This window comes from Chelonia mydas, chromosome 14 (genome assembly GCF_015237465.2).
Source record: "Chelonia mydas isolate rCheMyd1 chromosome 14, rCheMyd1.pri.v2, whole genome shotgun sequence".
NCBI lineage: Eukaryota > Metazoa > Chordata > Testudines > Cheloniidae > Chelonia > Chelonia mydas.
This window is the reverse complement of record NC_051254.2, coordinates 9,160,824-9,176,827: the sequence shown is the minus strand read 5'-3', so window position 1 is coordinate 9,176,827 and position 16,004 is coordinate 9,160,824. Positions and strand designations below refer to the sequence as shown.

General features: G+C 42.4%; 1 protein-coding gene across 4 annotated transcripts in view; it reads left to right on the top strand.

Annotated features, from left to right (window-relative positions):
• The first annotated feature begins 1,022 nt into the window (after positions 1-1,022).
• Positions 1,023-16,004, top strand: part of RHOT1 (ras homolog family member T1) — a 43,837-nt gene continuing 28,855 nt past the window's right edge. The window contains exons 1-4 of one of the 4 annotated variants that reach the window (XM_037913497.2): positions 1,023-1,264; positions 9,664-9,722; positions 12,912-12,993; positions 15,393-15,436. In XM_037913497.2, the coding sequence (XP_037769425.2) occupies positions 1,042-1,264; positions 9,664-9,722; positions 12,912-12,993; positions 15,393-15,436 (408 nt within the window). In that variant the 5' untranslated portion in view covers positions 1,023-1,041. Of the gene's footprint in view, positions 1,265-1,700; positions 1,854-9,663; positions 9,723-12,911; positions 12,994-15,392; positions 15,437-16,004 lie in introns of those variants that run through there. The other 3 variants (XM_037913494.2, XM_037913495.2, XM_037913496.1) reach the window with 3 other exon arrangements.

Here is a 16,004-nt window from a genome sequence, read left to right as displayed (position 1 = left end):
CTGAGTAAGGAGTGCTGGCTTTGGCTGTTAGTTTCTAGGTTACACATACAAAATGAGGGAAGGTTACACAATACTACAGTCAGTGTGTTGTATTTTATGTGATAAACCGCACTGTGAATGCCTGATTGGTATTTAATGGGCACTTTTTATTCAAGTTTCTGATTATTGTAACTAAATGACCCATTACCAGATACTTCTCTTTGTCTTTGTAAAATAGAAACACCATTGGAGGAGACGTTACCGCCTGGGCCTATGGGAAACATCGGGGCACAGACAGAGGTGGAAACAAAGGCCCTAGAACATTTACGCCTGCAGGGTCCAGTTTGTGTGGTGTTGACCTGTGGTGCACCGGTGGCACCGTGGGGACTCTTGCCCCTCACACTCAGCTGAGAAGGAGGACTCCTCTATGCATCCTGCTGGTTCGAGATGCATAGATGGTCTCTTTGCACTGAGGAGTACTTGTGGCACCTTAGAGACTAACCAATTTATTTGAGCATAAGCTTTCGTGAGCTACAGCTCAGTGAGCTGTAGCTCACGAAAGCTTATGCTCAAATAAATTGGTTAGTCTCTAAGGTGCCACAAGTCCTCCTTTTCTTTTCACGAATACAGACTAACACGGCTGCTACTCTGAAACCTTTGCACTGAGGGACAGCAATGGCCCAGGGTCCCCAGTGTTTGAAATTCTCCTCCGCCAGCCCTGGACTCAGCGTGCAGAGAGCGCGGAAAGACCCGCCCAACATACACAGACACACTCATGTTCTCATGTTCCAGAGGTGCCTGCTCCCTGGACGGACATACAGAGCCCCTCAACGTGGCGAGACACACAGAGCACGGACAGACAGACAGCCCCAGCAGGGACAGACTGTCTACACTGTGGGTGAGTCTGTCTGACACAGCCTGGACAGACAGATTCACTCATTCCCAACACAGACACGCTCAGCACAGGCTCCACCGCTGTCCCCGACCCTGGCCCGGCCAGCAGAGCCCCGCGCCTAGTACAGGCCCCTCACCGCCAGGGGGCGCGCTCGTTCTCGCGCGCTCATGCTCTTTCCTCGCGCTAGCGTGTCCCACTCGCCTTGCCGTAGCCGCTGCCGCCGCCGCCGGGGGGCCGGAGGACGGAGCCGGCTGAGGGGGCCGGAGCGTGCTGGAGGCAAGGCCAGGCCGCAGCCTCCCCTCCCTAACCCTGATGCGAGCGGGACCCGGAGCCTGGGTCCAGGCTGTGGGGAGATGAAGAAGGACGTGAGGATCCTGCTGGTGGGAGAACGTGAGTCGGGGAGGGGGAGGGGTGATGGGGCGGGCAGGAGGGTTGGGGCTGTGGGGGAAGGGAGACGGGAGGGGAGGTGGGGGTTAGAGGGGTGTGGGGGAGGGCAGAGACGGGGGCTGAGGGGCGTAGGGGGAGGGGAGGTGTGGGGGGAGGGCAGGGACGGGGCTGAGGGGCGGGAGTTAGAGGGGCGTGGGGGAGGCGTGGGGGGAGGGCAGGGACGGGGGCTGAGGGGCGTGGGGGAGGGTAGGGACGGGGGCTGAGGGGCGGGGAGGCGGGTGTTAGAGGGGTGTGGGGGAGGGCAGGGATGGGGCTGAGGGGCGGGAGTTAGAGGGGCGTGGGGGGGCGTGGGGGAGGGTAGGGACGGGGGCTGAGGGGCGGGAGTTAGAGGGGCGTGGGGGGAGGCTGCTGCCATCTGTGCTCATCGTTAGTTCATATTTATGGGTGGAGAGGCGAGGGGGGGATTCCTCCCTTTCCCAGGGCTCCCCTCACCCCCTGGCTTGGAGATGGGGTTCATCTCAAGGCAGCCTTCAGAGGCTGGTGACCAGGAGCCCTGCTTTGTGTGTGGGTCGCCGAGACCATCCTTCGTAAGGTATAAAATCGCGCACCCCCCACCCCGTGCAGACTGCCCCGGCCGCAGCCGGCAGATCTCTTCTCCCTGGCATAGTGAGGGGAGAAGAGGTAGCTGAGTGCCACGGGGATGGTTCTGTTGTGCAAGTTAAACAGCTTAATTAAAACCACCCCAGGAATAAAATAGGTCGTGTAGGAGGCTGTGTGTATCCAATTACTTTGCAATTACCGGAGTGAATTCTTTACAGCCCTTTGCTAGGCAGATACCCAACTCATAGCCTGTCACAAAACTTTGCATGCATAGTTTGCATACTTCCGAGCTGACCGTTCCAGAATTCAAGTATCTGGTGGTGGCCCGGCCCGGGATTGAAAGTATAGTAAGGCATTTTTTATATTCTGAATTTGGAAATTGCAAACACTTCTTTAAATACGGTTATCAGATGGGCACTGTGGTCTTGTGGTTAGAACAGGGGATTGGGAGTCCAGATTTCTGGTTTCTGCCATTGATTCATTGTGTGACCTTGAACAAATCCCTTGAACTCTTAGCCAAACATTTGAGAAAATGGGTGCCTAAATTTAGGTCCCTAGGTCCATATTTAGACACCTAAATCAGGGGCCTAAGTTTCAAATCTGCTGAGCATACAGTATATCCCACTGAAATTAATTTGTAAAGCACTTTAGGGTCCTTGGAAGCAGAAGTACTATGTGAGTGATAAGTATTTAATATAATACATAATTATATTAAGAATTTACAGTAGTTCTTCCTTGAAAGGTACTGCTAACATAATTTCCCTGGCAACTGTAGGCCTAGCATGGTTTGTAAAATTATTTTATAGTGTGGTAGGTCATGTCTACATTGTATGCGGAAACTTTTAGGGCCTTTCTAGAGAACAGTGTTACAGCATGATTCTCTAGAAATATGTTAATATGCTTTCAAATCTCAATGTAAATAAAGACAATACATGGCCAGATTTTAAAATAACAAGTTTATTTGGCTTTAAATATATTCTTATTCACTTGAATATACAGCTGAATTTTTCCTATGTGACTTCTTTTCAGAACCTGTCTCTAACCGCGTTTCTTTGTTACTAGCTTCTGTAACACAACTGTGAGAGGTACCACTGCCTGCCAAGCTGACTTGCTAATTCACAGACAGTACAGAGTTTAAAATTGGGTTGAGTTTAGGTGAAGCTCACTCTGTATGGAAACAGGCTGCAAGTTTTAAATTACACAGTCTTTCATATATTGGCATTGGATGGAATTATCAAAAATCCATATAGCTAGTGGATTAGGTAGAAAATATATAGGCTAAAGTCATGTATATTGTTATAAGATGTTCATTGTTGTACAGTATTAGATTAAATGTTATATAACTTGCCGAAGACATGTTTATAATGTTAGAAATGAGGACTATTCAGAGATAAAAACATGGTTGGGAGAAAAACCTAATTGCAAGGTCGCTACATTGAAAATGTGCTTAGTGTATTTTTAGTAGAAAAACAACCAGAATATTTCAATGTGACAGATCTACAGTAATGAAAAATTGAGTATTTTGCACTGGTTCTGCTACAGTGATTTAAGTACAGATGCAACACAAGGCTCAGTTCATATCTGATAAATGGGCACAGATCATGTTTTGTAGGTGATATGTGTTTCTGCATTTCAAAGAACAGGACTGAGTTGAAAGCACAGGCGTCGTTTGACTTCTATGTTGGGGGGCCGGGGGCAGCTCCAGTCAGGCCAGTGAGGCTGCATGTGGGGGGCAAATTGCACACCTGCCTGAGGCTTGCAGTTTGGGGGGGGGACGGGGACACAATGCCTTCCCAGCCCCTCCCCCCAAACTACCCCTTTGGCTGGAAGTGTATTGGGTTGCTGAGGTATGGGTTTTTTAAGAGATGCATAATTGATAGTAATGGGAACTGTATTGTATTGGTAATAATACATACATACAGCATGGGTTGTTCAAAGATCTCTACCAATATTCCTCAACTGTTTATTTTTTAGGGACTGTTTCTAATAGAGGTGTAAAGTTAGTTCAGTCTACATGCTCATTTGAATATTGGCTTGTCAGCTGAAACTGCCAGTTATATTGATGGTAGTGAGTTTTTTTGTTTGTGATGTGGACACATCCATTGGACTGGAACCACAATTCATTTCACCTAGGCCAAAAAAGAGCCATCAGATGGTAATGCCAGTCTGTGTCAGATTCAGATTGTGACATAAGGAGTGAAAACCATTGTATCCTAGTGTACCCCCACATTCATTCGGTCCCCATTGCCATGGTTTGCATTTTGACGCTTTTTTTTGTAAACCGAATACTGGGATCCAAAACAGCCAACCTGTCATTAATCTTTAATAGCCATTAATTTGCAGGGAAGCTCCAAAATGCTCTTTTTAAACTTCATGATGTGAGAGGTTTAACTGTCATGCTCAGAAAAGAGAGAATCCAGGTTAAACATTTAACAATACCACACAACTTTTTATAGTAAATCTAACTGACAGATAAGTTATTATCGCTAAGACTAAATAAACAATAAAACTAAATTTATAAAGATAAATGTTCAACCCAGATTTAAGCAGAATAAATTTAGTTTCCTGCATCTCAAGCAGTAGAACTCCAGAGAAACAAGACAATAGAGGTTTCACCAGATTAAACATTCAGGCAAATTTTGCCATGACACAGATTTTCCTAAGCCATTCTGTAAAAACAAAATGCAACCCATCCAGGAATGTTACAAATCAAGTCAGTGAAACATTTGGGACCTAGAGCCCGTAACACCATATGAGTGAGGAGATCTTTAAAATTGATGCTGCGCTTGTTCTGCAACCATGTTGTTCATCAGTTAAAATTATGCAAAATCTTATCAGCTAAACCAGCTCTTAAAGAATTACAGCAGTCTGTTGTTTTTTTTTTAAAGTAATGGCATTTCCACTCAGTTATTGGGACAGTAGTTCTTTCCTTGCCTGCAAATAACCCAGCTAATACCATGAGGTCCTGGTCCATGGGCTAGGGCTCCCAGGCACTATGGTAATACAATTTATTATTAATAATAATCCAGAGATCCCCACCCCTTTATCCTGTGGAGACCCCTTACTTTTATTACAGTTATGCTCCCCTCCTTTTCCAGAAGGGTGTGCATGCAACCTCTGAGGCCAGTGCAAAATTTTCTCCATGAATCAGCTATCAGGAGGCTGAAGTGTAGCAGGAGGAGACTCCTGTTAAATGAAGGAAGATTGAGACTAAAATTAACAGAATTTATCAATATTTATCAATATTTATCAATATTCTATAAATAGCAAAGCAATTTGTAGTCACATATCTATCTTGAAATATAAATGTAGATTTCTTCTTGCCTGATGAATCTGAAACAGTTTAGTAGTTATCAAGGGAAATAGCTGATGGCAATTAGGTTCAACAAAAAAAATATTCTGTTTCATTAGAGATATGAGTTTAAGGAAATTACCTGACATTTAGGACTGGACATTGCAAAGATATGTAGGGATTGATTGCCAGAGCTTGAAACATTTGTTAAACATCTACTAGCTGGAAGTAGAAAATGGCAAGTAGACCTGCCATCCCAAGCTGTTGGGAAGGGATGAGCTTTCTTCTAGTGTCCTGCCTTTGGTTCCTGCTTGGGAGTTCCTGCTAACCAAACCTGGTACCAAATATGGAGTTTGATAAATTTGAAACTCCACCCTCTTGCTGTAGAAGAAGGAACTATCTCTCTCTTGCCTGGCAGCTACAAGAGGGGGAAGATGAGTCCTCACTTCTACCCCTTTTCCAGGCTGCTGAAGAGCTTTTCAACTGTGTACATCTCACTCAGCCTCCAGGTTTTGTGCCCTCTTGCTTAATGAGTAATTCCGTTGCCTGCATTTGTTGCTGCAAAGAACTTTCCCAACTAGGACTGGTAAAATACTGTGAAGCTGAACAGGGTCTTGTTAATTTCCTCCTTTGACTGCTTGGCAAAGCAATGAACAGAAGCAGAGGCACTGATGCAATCTGTCTGCAGACTCAGGAAGATGACATTGTGTCTGTTTATGCTTGGACCAGATTTGGCAGGTTTATGTTTGGAAGGCTATCTTTGCAATAAAAAGAACTAGACACTTTTTTAAAAACATGAAAGTGCAAAGCCTGCAGATATTAAAGATTCAGTTTCACCCACTTGCCAGAGCAAATATCTTGCTCAGTTAGAGCAAATTGGTGACAGCATCAAGTCCTGGTGATAGCATCAATAATGTAACGAGGGAATACATAATAGAATAGTTCTTTTCTGTTCAGTTTCTTATATCATGCTCATCACCATCGTATCTGAGCATCCTCCAAAGATAAAACTAATATAATGACTAACATATCTGGAGTGGTCTCTCATTTCCACTTCTCCAGGGAGCAAATTGTTCATATTTCCAGTGGTAGTATAAATAGCATATAATCCAGAATTAAGTATCGTAGTATGGTACATTGAACAGGAGGATCAGTAATAGTAATGCATGGTTCTAGATAGAAAATCTCATCTTCTTATCTTTGTTTTTCAGTTTTTGCGAGAAAGCTGTAATTTGTCAGGTTCAGACTGAATCCGTTTTCGGGGTACATAAGGGGTACTGTTATTCATTTTTTTTTTTCTGGAGCTCTGTCAAATATGCATCTTCATGCTCAAATGCTGCAGATTGTAATGACCTCTTACCTTAGCCGTCATGCTGCTTGGCTCTGTTGTGCTGGAAACAGCAGGTTTCTTCTGGAAATAGTACAACAAAGGGCAGGGGGTCCAATGACAATGGAAGGATTTTTTAAAATAAATCTTTAGCAGGATCCTAAAAATTGCCTACCCTTATTCAAGTGGTCCTAGTGGTCTTTTTGGGGTTACACTCGTGATTAAGGACTATTCATATGTGGGCACAGTATTGAGTCCTTAATTAATTAACTTGTATCCTATTTTTAATTGAGGAAAGGAAGAACAAATAGCTTATTGTCCCGCACATTGAACTAACTATAAATAAATTGTATGAACTTAACACAATATTTAATTTTTAAAATTGAGAGCCTGCTAACGTTTTTCATTAATCTGTGACCACCTTGATTTTAATATGCTTGTTTCTTTAAAAACGTAGCTTTTTTACATTAGTCTATACCAAAAAGTGTATAAAAAGCTCTTTAATAGTCAAAGTATCTTTGCTAACCACTCATACAAATAAGCTTTGTAAGTGATTGAAAATAAAACAGCTGTAACTGGCCTATATTAGCCTTGCGCATAAATCAAGGAAAATAGTATGGGTGCTCATCCTCCTATACTATGATTATACTAATAATATTTTATTTGCCTGTCAGAAAAAAATACTTGGCCCAGGCAAGGGAGCAGGTAGAATTTTGCAACTCTGGCCTATGTCGTAATTGGTGGTGTCAGGATAAAACATGGCTGTGTTCAGAACAGTACACAAAGTAAGGGAACAGCAAGTAATAACGGTTTGGCTCAGAAAAGTATCTCTCACCAGAACCCAGTTGCATCTCTGGGTTAAGAGACCTATATGGTAGCTGCCATCTTGCGACTTCCCCAAAGTGAAATCCAGATGGTAGCACTGAAAAGAGCTGCAGCGTTTCCTGTATTACTCCTGAGGGCTTTCTGCACCAAAAAATTTAAAATTCTGCGCCAAAATATAAAACATTCTGCACACAATATTTTAAAATTCTGCCAATTTTATTTGTCAAAATAAGGCTACAGCATGGCATTGGGGAGCACAGGCCACTGGCTGCACAGAGGTGGGAGACCACTTTGCAGCTTCCCTCTCCTCTCCGTCCCCCCGTTCTCCCCCCCCCCCCCCCCCCGAGACCTGGACTCAGCAGTGTGGCTGCACCCAACCCTGACACAGCACAGGGACCCACCCTGCCCCTCTGTGTGGGAAGGCAGGCTCAGCAAAGCAGGATCCAAGTGTGGAGGGGCTTAATGTGGGGGGGAACCAGGCGTGGGTTGAGAGGATTCTGTGTGGGGCAGTCTAGGTGCGGGCGGCTCAGTGGGGGATCCAGGTGCAGGGAGGATCTGGATGCACAGGGGCTTATTGGGGGTTCTGGGTGCAACAGTAATGGGACTCTGCAGGGGAGTGCAGGTGAAGGTGGATGGGGCTCAATGCGGGGTTTGGGTGTGGGGAGGATTTTTTAATCTCTGGTCGCAAAATTCAGCGGTGCTTGCTGTATCTCAGACACTTACTACAGTGATAGAAGGGATTTTTTGCCCCCTTATGAGGCATTAGCTAGATTGACAGAAGAATTATTCTGTCACCTTGCTGTACCTACAGTGCGGGTTAGGTTGACCTAACTACATCACACAGAGCACGAAAACATTCACTGAGTGACGTAGCTAGGTCAACTCAAGTTTTAGGCATAGACCAGGCCTTAGTCCATTGTTCTTAGTCCAGCAAGAGCCATGCCCTTTATCCCAAGGACAATAAGAGTCTGGGACTGAGGTGGAATCATCATGTCAAGCATAACTATAGTATAAAAGTAGGATAACATATATGAGATTCCTAACCTCTGATCTGTGGAGAGCTGGCTTGTCAGATAGTACTTGCTTTCCTTATTTCCAACTGCAAAATTGCATTAAAAGAAGCTAAAAATACATTTATCCTTTCATAATATTTATTATCAATGTAGTAATTGCTATAGTCCACTTTGAAAAAGTTTGGGGATCCTTGATATATAATTATGCAACAGCATAATATTCTTTGGAGGACGATGCAAGTTCTTTTCAATAGCAGCCTTTGTAATGCTCTGTTACTTGGTAGCTGGGTCTCCTTTGCTCCATCTTTATACAGTAATTACTGAAGGTCATGTCACTGATCACTTTAGAACATGGTACAACAGTAGCCTAGTTGATTAAAAAGTCAGCACACAATCTAATCAGTAATCTGAGGGTCAGCTCTGATTTGCCTAGTAATAGCGTATGGTACTTGTTGGATTAAATATCCTCTTGTAATGAGCAGAATTTCTTTCTGAACTGTGAGAACCTCACTTCTTTTACCTGGATGAGTTGAGACTAATGATCATATACTTGCCTTTACTTAATGTTTTCCTTGTGATGAAGCTAGCCATGTGAAACTACCAGGATCTTTTCATACCAGAATATTTAAGATAATGAGAAACCAGAGAAGCACAAAGTCAGCTAGAGTTAACTCTTCTTACCAGTATTTTTTTTTAACTATACATCAAGAGTGCTTAGTGTTTTGGCAAACATAGGAAAAAATAAAGTCCTATCTTCATGGAGTTTACAATCCAAGCTAGCTTCAGAAAGTGCTGCCCGTAAATGATTGCTCCCTGTAGTATATTCTTCACTGTCCAATCTGGTTTTATTGCAGACATCTCTGTCCTTTCATCTTTTTTTAATGGAGATGTCACTTTCTTGTTATGTTAATTCTTTTCATCCCTTTCCTTCCTGAAATCTTGTGCTAAAGTAAATGTTCTGTATGCACGCCTAACTATTTTCAGAGGTGCTACATATTTGTAGTAATTTGAGGCTAAAACCTGCTCACCTTAATCATGTAAAGCTGGATAAGGCAAACAAGATTTGGCGTTTTGTTCCCTTAGCTGAAAAGTTTAGGCATGTATTTGAAAACACATAGGAGATTGACCCACGTTTCTTTACCAGAAAAGTCCTTAAAGCAGCCCTGTGAAGGAGCTGAGGACCCATGTTTAGATTTTATTAAGAAACATTTTTGTTAAAATTTTAATATTGAAAGTTGTAAAATGTTTTTAAAATACTTCCCATCTTGAGATAGAACTGTAACTATTCAGTGTAGCAGAAGGTTAAAACAAATATTCTAATTCCATTATTTTTTCCCCTTCACAGCCAGAGTTGGAAAGACATCACTCATTATGTCTCTTGTCAGTGAAGAATTTCCAGAAGAGGTAGGACATCCCTATTTGTCCTCTAAATTGTGCTTCTCTGCTAGAAAAGCTACTTTCCCTTCACAAAAATGTGCATGTAAATTAAAGTTAGTGAATTTGTAATTTTAAATCTATCAGTGGATTATTTTTTTTTTAATGTGGAGCTTTTATTATTAAAGTATTTAAAAGGGTGATAAAAGGTATTGCCTTCTTCTGGAAGAGTGTCTTAAATTGATTAGAAACATTTCTGTATGGAGAACAGGAGTCATATTTAAGTTACTTATTTTTGCTCATTCTTTTCATATGCTTAATTGAATTCACACTTGTTCTTATTGATCCACATACTCCTGAAGCGTTAGTCCTTTCAAAATTGTCAGAAAATAACATAGGTCAACAAAAGGGAATAATGGAGGAAAAGATGTTGAAGAAGAAGGGGGGATAATCTCTCTGCCAGAAGGCATTACTTGTAAAAATGTGAGCATCTAATTATATAAATAAAGGTGAAGAGTTCAAAACTTGTCAAGGTGTATAGCCCTTGCAGTAGTAGTAAGGCAGTATCTGTAATTCAGAATGACTTTGCATTGAGTTATTTTTTGAAGCATGTTTTCATAACCTGTGGATGTAAATAATTGTGTCTAAACCTTTTTCAGAAAAGTGTAGAAGTGGTTGGGTTTTATTTAGTTGGTTATGGACTGGATTATACTAAAACATTTATCAGGTTATTCCTTTGAAAAAGGCAGCAGACAATAAAACTTGTAGTGTCTTATTGTTAACACTTGCTGGATTCCTTTTCTTGACACGGTATTAGAGGAAAGATAGCTTGTCTATTTAAGTAAATGTTTAAAGTTTGGAATGTGGGACTTGAAGCTGGCCTCGTATATCATGAGCGTTCACTCTTTAAAACTGCAATGTTGTATTTCCTAATGTAAGGCAGTATATGTCTGAAGTCTATGAGCAAGGCTGCAAATGTTTTAAAATACTGTTACATTACTGATGTCACTATTGGGGCTCCTTGCCATTGTTACCCCTCTAAATGAATTGCAGCACTACGTGACCTTTTTGTCTTTATACAGTAGAGTCCACTTCAACAAGTACCTTTTTAAAGGAAAATTTCATCTACACTCAGCACAGCAATCTGATTGCTGAAAACAGCAAAGATAATTTCAGACCTAACTGTATCATATATAACTCTTCAGAAGGACTTGCTGGAATCATGCATGTGTTTGTTATGCAGCTCAGAACTGTGTAGATGTGTCATTGGGGTTGTCAGGTGATGCCATAATCATGCTTGGTAGAAATGTGACTATGGTCTGCGGCTTCACACAAGGCCATTCTTTGAGCAGTCAGGCTTGTAAAAGATAAACATAAAGATACGGAAGGACAGATTTGCCAAGCAAAAAATCTGGGCAGCTGGATGAATTTCCTGTAGACTTAAGATTGATGTTACACCTTGGTGTTGTATTGTTAGGAAGGCAGTATGGATTAGTGGATGGAGCCCTGTACTGGGACTCAGGAAACCTGGTTTCTATTCCCAGTTCTGCCAGTGTCCTGCTGGGTGGCCTTGGGCAGGTCACTTCACCTCTCCGTGCCTCAGGTTTCCCCATCTGTAAAATGGGATGATGAGACGTGCCTGCTTTGCAATCCATGAATGAAAAGCGCTATATAAGACAGATATATTATTTATTTATTACCATGTTCCTGAATCTGGATGGGTACTATTTGGTAAATTGGGGAATAAATTACCTGTCATGGATGATGTACAAAATTTTTCAAAGCACTAATTTTCATGAGTATCATTTTTGAGCTCCCTGTAAACTTCTGTAGGTGTAATATTTAGCAGAACCTATAAAGGAAAAGAGCCTGCCACGTGTTGTGACTTTTTGGGGAGAGAGCTTTAACTATTGCATGTCATCACTATTAGACAAGTTTCTCATACTTTGGAGAAGAAGAGTGGTTTTCATGGCCCCAGTCGCTTCATTCAGGTCAGTGGGAGTTTTGCCATTTACTTCAATGGGAGCACGATTAGGCCTCAGGTCATTTGTGCAAAAAGAATAGAAAAATTAAAATGAGATTTTTTGGCAGCACTTTTAATCTGGCATGTCCACACAGCCAAAAAACCCCCAAACAAACCTGCAGCAGGGAGTTTCAGAGCCCTGGTCAACTGACTCAGGCTTGAGAAGCATGCACTGCGGGGCTAAAAATAATAGTATAGAGGTTTGGGCACAGGCTGTAGCTTGGGCTCTGAATCCCACAAGAGGGGAGGGTCTCAGACCCCAGACTCAAGCCTTAGCTCGAACATCTACAGTATTGAGCCCTCCAGCGCGAGCCCTGGAATCCCAAGTCAGTGGAGCTGGGCTCTGAGACGCTGCCACAGGTCAGTGTTTGATGTGTAGTCATACCCTTAAGATATGTCTACACTGCAATAAAACACGCATTGCTGGCCCATGTCAACTGGCTTGGATTGTGGGGCTATAAATTTGCAGTCTAGATATTCGGGCTCAAGCTCTGGGACCCTCCCCGTCACAGAGTCCTAGATGCCTGTGCTCCAGCCCAGAGTGGAACTTACACACTGAAATTTTATAGTTCTGCAGTCCGAGCCCCATGAGCCTGAGTCAGCTGACATGGGCCAGCCAAGTGAGTGTGTTGTTGCACTGTCAACTTACCCATATTGGCTAGTTTAGCGTAACGTCCTTGGAAATGGATGTGGAGATAATGGCGGAAATGAAGAAACCAAAAATTTACCCATTCTACAGAATAGTATTACTTAAATGATATAGTTAAGCTTAAGGCTTAATTGTTAAATATGGTATAATTGAACAACTTTTAAATGATTTACAATTCAGACAGCAGTTTATTTGTAGGGTGCCTTGCAATAATGCTGCTTCTAATATTTTGGGTCTGAGATTTACTTAAGCCTTCATTTCAAGTCTTTTCATAACAATGATATTCTGGCACAGCAATGCTTAGACTTGAAATTCCTCACACAGCAAATACAGTATAAAAAATGGCAGAGGCTTTAAGAACATAAAGAAAACAAACTTTTGCTGAAAAATCTAACAAAATTAATAATCACTTCTATTTAAAGTTTCCTAATCCGTGGAGAAATTTATCTATGCTCTTTTTACAAACCATCGTTAGATGTTCATTTACCTGCTTTACTGACTGTTTTTACAGAGGTTTTTCCTTCTTACTGTTTGTTTACAAATCAAGGTTCCTCCACGTGCAGAAGAAATCACCATCCCAGCTGATGTCACCCCTGAAAGAGTGCCAACGCACATAGTGGATTATTCAGGTAGTGGTTCTATAGTACACATGGCTATATGACTTATTCTGATCCAGGATTGCTTTCCTGCTTCGGTAGCCTCATCAAAACTTCTAGCTTATGCCAGGAGCTGGAAATGAAATTGTTATTTTAATGTAGGTTTTTTGAAGGTCAGTGTTGAGGTAGATTGACAGGGACTGATCCTGCAAACTCCACTCAGCCTCGTGCTTAGTGTTGTGGGTAGTCCCTCTGAAGTCAACAGTAGCAATGTTCTAATAAGGTCAGTGGGTGGTCTGATCATGGTAATAAGTGTTTGCAGGGTCAGGCACAAGGCAACTAAATTCAGGGAGATCCAAAACTTCTCTCATCCCATTAAGTGAAGAAGTCACTAAAAATGTAGGCAACTTTTACACATTCTGTGTAATGTGCTATCTTGGCACAACAGGATGAGATGACAACATAGTTTAAACTTCTGTGAATTTCTTTACTCTTATTTTCATTCTTTTTAAAATGTTCCCATCTCGTCTGATGCTTGTTAAATAAATATTAATAGGCTGAATACTGAAATCGAATAGAAGACATAAATAAATCTTACTGTTACCGAGCAGGCAGAAACTCAAGTCAACAGTTAAGTTTTATGCAATGCCTTAAAAGTCGTCAAACTCAGTCTCTGTCAGGCAATATAGAAAGCTATTCCAAAGTCAAGAACCCCTGAGGAAAACTCCCTTCAGACAATTCAAAGGCAGGGCGAGGCTGCATCAACAGATTTCCAACTGTTATGACTGCTCGGGTAAAGTTAGCTTTTTTTTGTCAGTTTGTGTGTCAGTGTTAATTTTAATGTTCCGTGTCCACTAATATTAGTACATATCTAGGTTTGTATGGTTTAAAAATCAGAGTAAGTCAAATATCGGAGTCTTTTTCCTTTTAGTCTCAATTATTTGGGAATGCTTGAGGTAATTCTACAGTTGACACGAGCCAATTCCTATGATAAATGTGATTTTTAAATTATTATGTTAACTAAAGATCTTACTACCACCCTGTTTCAGGTTTGGCATGTGAACAGTAGTGGCAGTACAGCTAGTCTTTCCCCTATTTGAAGACAGAGCCGTACTTTTCTCTCAGCAGCAAACACTTCCTTGGGGTTGTGATAAAGGAGAAGATCACTTTCTAGTAATTACCCCAAACTCTGCCCACAACACTTCTGAAGTTTGCTTCTTTGTGACATTCTTTACAAATGATTTTATAATTCCATCCCCTTTTGGTGCTATCCTCAATTATTTTCCAGTTTTAGTACAAAGTATTTTATGACCACCTCCCCAGGGGTTTAGGATTAACTGTTGCACAGCCAAGAGTTTTCCATGTTGTTATATAAAATCTCTCAGACAGATATAGCAAAAGCTCTGATTTGCTAGGAATGCAGTGGAGCTAGTAAAATTATAGCCTCCAGGCTGGAACTGGCATTTGCACACAAATTTCCAGTATGAAGTTTAAAGCTGAATAATTGCACTGGCAAGAGAGACTCCCTCTGGAAAGCATCAAGGATTGGGTCTGCTACATTTTCTTCCATCCCCTTCTTGGGGTGCTCAACTGATGCTGTTGTTCTGAAATGTAAATTCCAGCATAAAACATGACATTGTAGAACAGGGGTGGCCAACCTGAGCCTGAGAAGGAGCCAGAATTTACCAATGTACCTTGCCAAAGAGCCACAGTAATACATCAGCAGCCCCCCCTCAGCTCCCCCATCCCAGCTCCCAGTGCCTCCTGCCCACCAGCAGCCCCGCCGATCAGCGCCTCCCCCTCCCTCCCTGCACCTCCCGATCAGCTGTTTTGTGGGTGCAGGAGGCTTGGGGCGGGGGGGAGGGAGGAGCGATGACATGGCAGGCTTAAGGAGGGCGCGGGAAGGGGTGGAGTGGGAGCAGGGCTTGTGGCAGAGCCAGGGTTGAGCAGTGAGCCCCAGCACATGGGAAAGGTGGCCACTGTAGCTCCAGCCCCGGAGTCGGTGCCTGTACAAGGAGCCACATATTAACTTCTGAAGAGCTGCATGTGGCTCCAGAGCCACAGGTTGGCCACTCCTGTTGTAGAACAACAGGATCAGTTTAGCACCCCAAGAAAATGGCAGAAAATGTAGCAGACCCAATCCCTGATGCATTCCAGAGGGAGCCTGTCTTGCCAGTGAAATTGTTCAGCTTTAAAATTCATACTGGAAATTTGTGTGCAAATGCCAGTTCCAGCCTGATGGCAAGGGTATCAATTTCACTGCCTTTGCATTAGAAGCATATTTTTGTTCCACGCACTTAGCTAAAAGTGATTAAAAATCAAAAGGGCCATTGCCAGGATGGCTGTACCTGGAATGAGTATTGTAAAATATTCTCTGGTTTAGTTCATGATTATATAGAATATTAATGGCATTTTTTTCCTGTTGCATGCAGAAGCGGAGCAAAGTGATGAGCAGCTTCACCATGAAATATCACAGGTAAGTGACAGTTTGTGATTAGCTAGAATCTACTTAGGCAGCTTCTGCTCCTTAATTTTCCTCTGCTGTTTAACAAACTTTTTAAAAAGTTTTTTACTCTAGAGAGCTTCTGGCTTGAATTATTGGAAGAGAGTCCTCCCATTCTTTTCTCTCAACACTTCCCCCACCTTCCTGTTAGAACCTTTTGTCACAGCAAAGCTTCCTCTGCTTGAGGAAGACTGGGTGCTCTTTGTTTTCTAGGAAATGCATCAGAGCAGTAATCACTATTAGTGAGAAAGGATTGCTTTGTCGTAATTCAAATCACATACTCCTTTGAAGGTTGAGCGCTCTGCCTCTGCAGTGCTTCTGTACGGTGGAGAGAGGGGCAAACTCGTGACCTGGCAGTGGTAGAATGTGATATTGGCGAGTCCAGGTTGATCACAGTGAAGTATAGGTGGGATGGCAAAGCCCAAATCAAATTTAAATCTTCTTAATCTCTGAAAACTAGACAAACAGCTGTACCCACATAGCACCACCTCTCCTGGTTCCCATTTGTAATATTTGTCAGGGCCAGCCTTACACACAAACT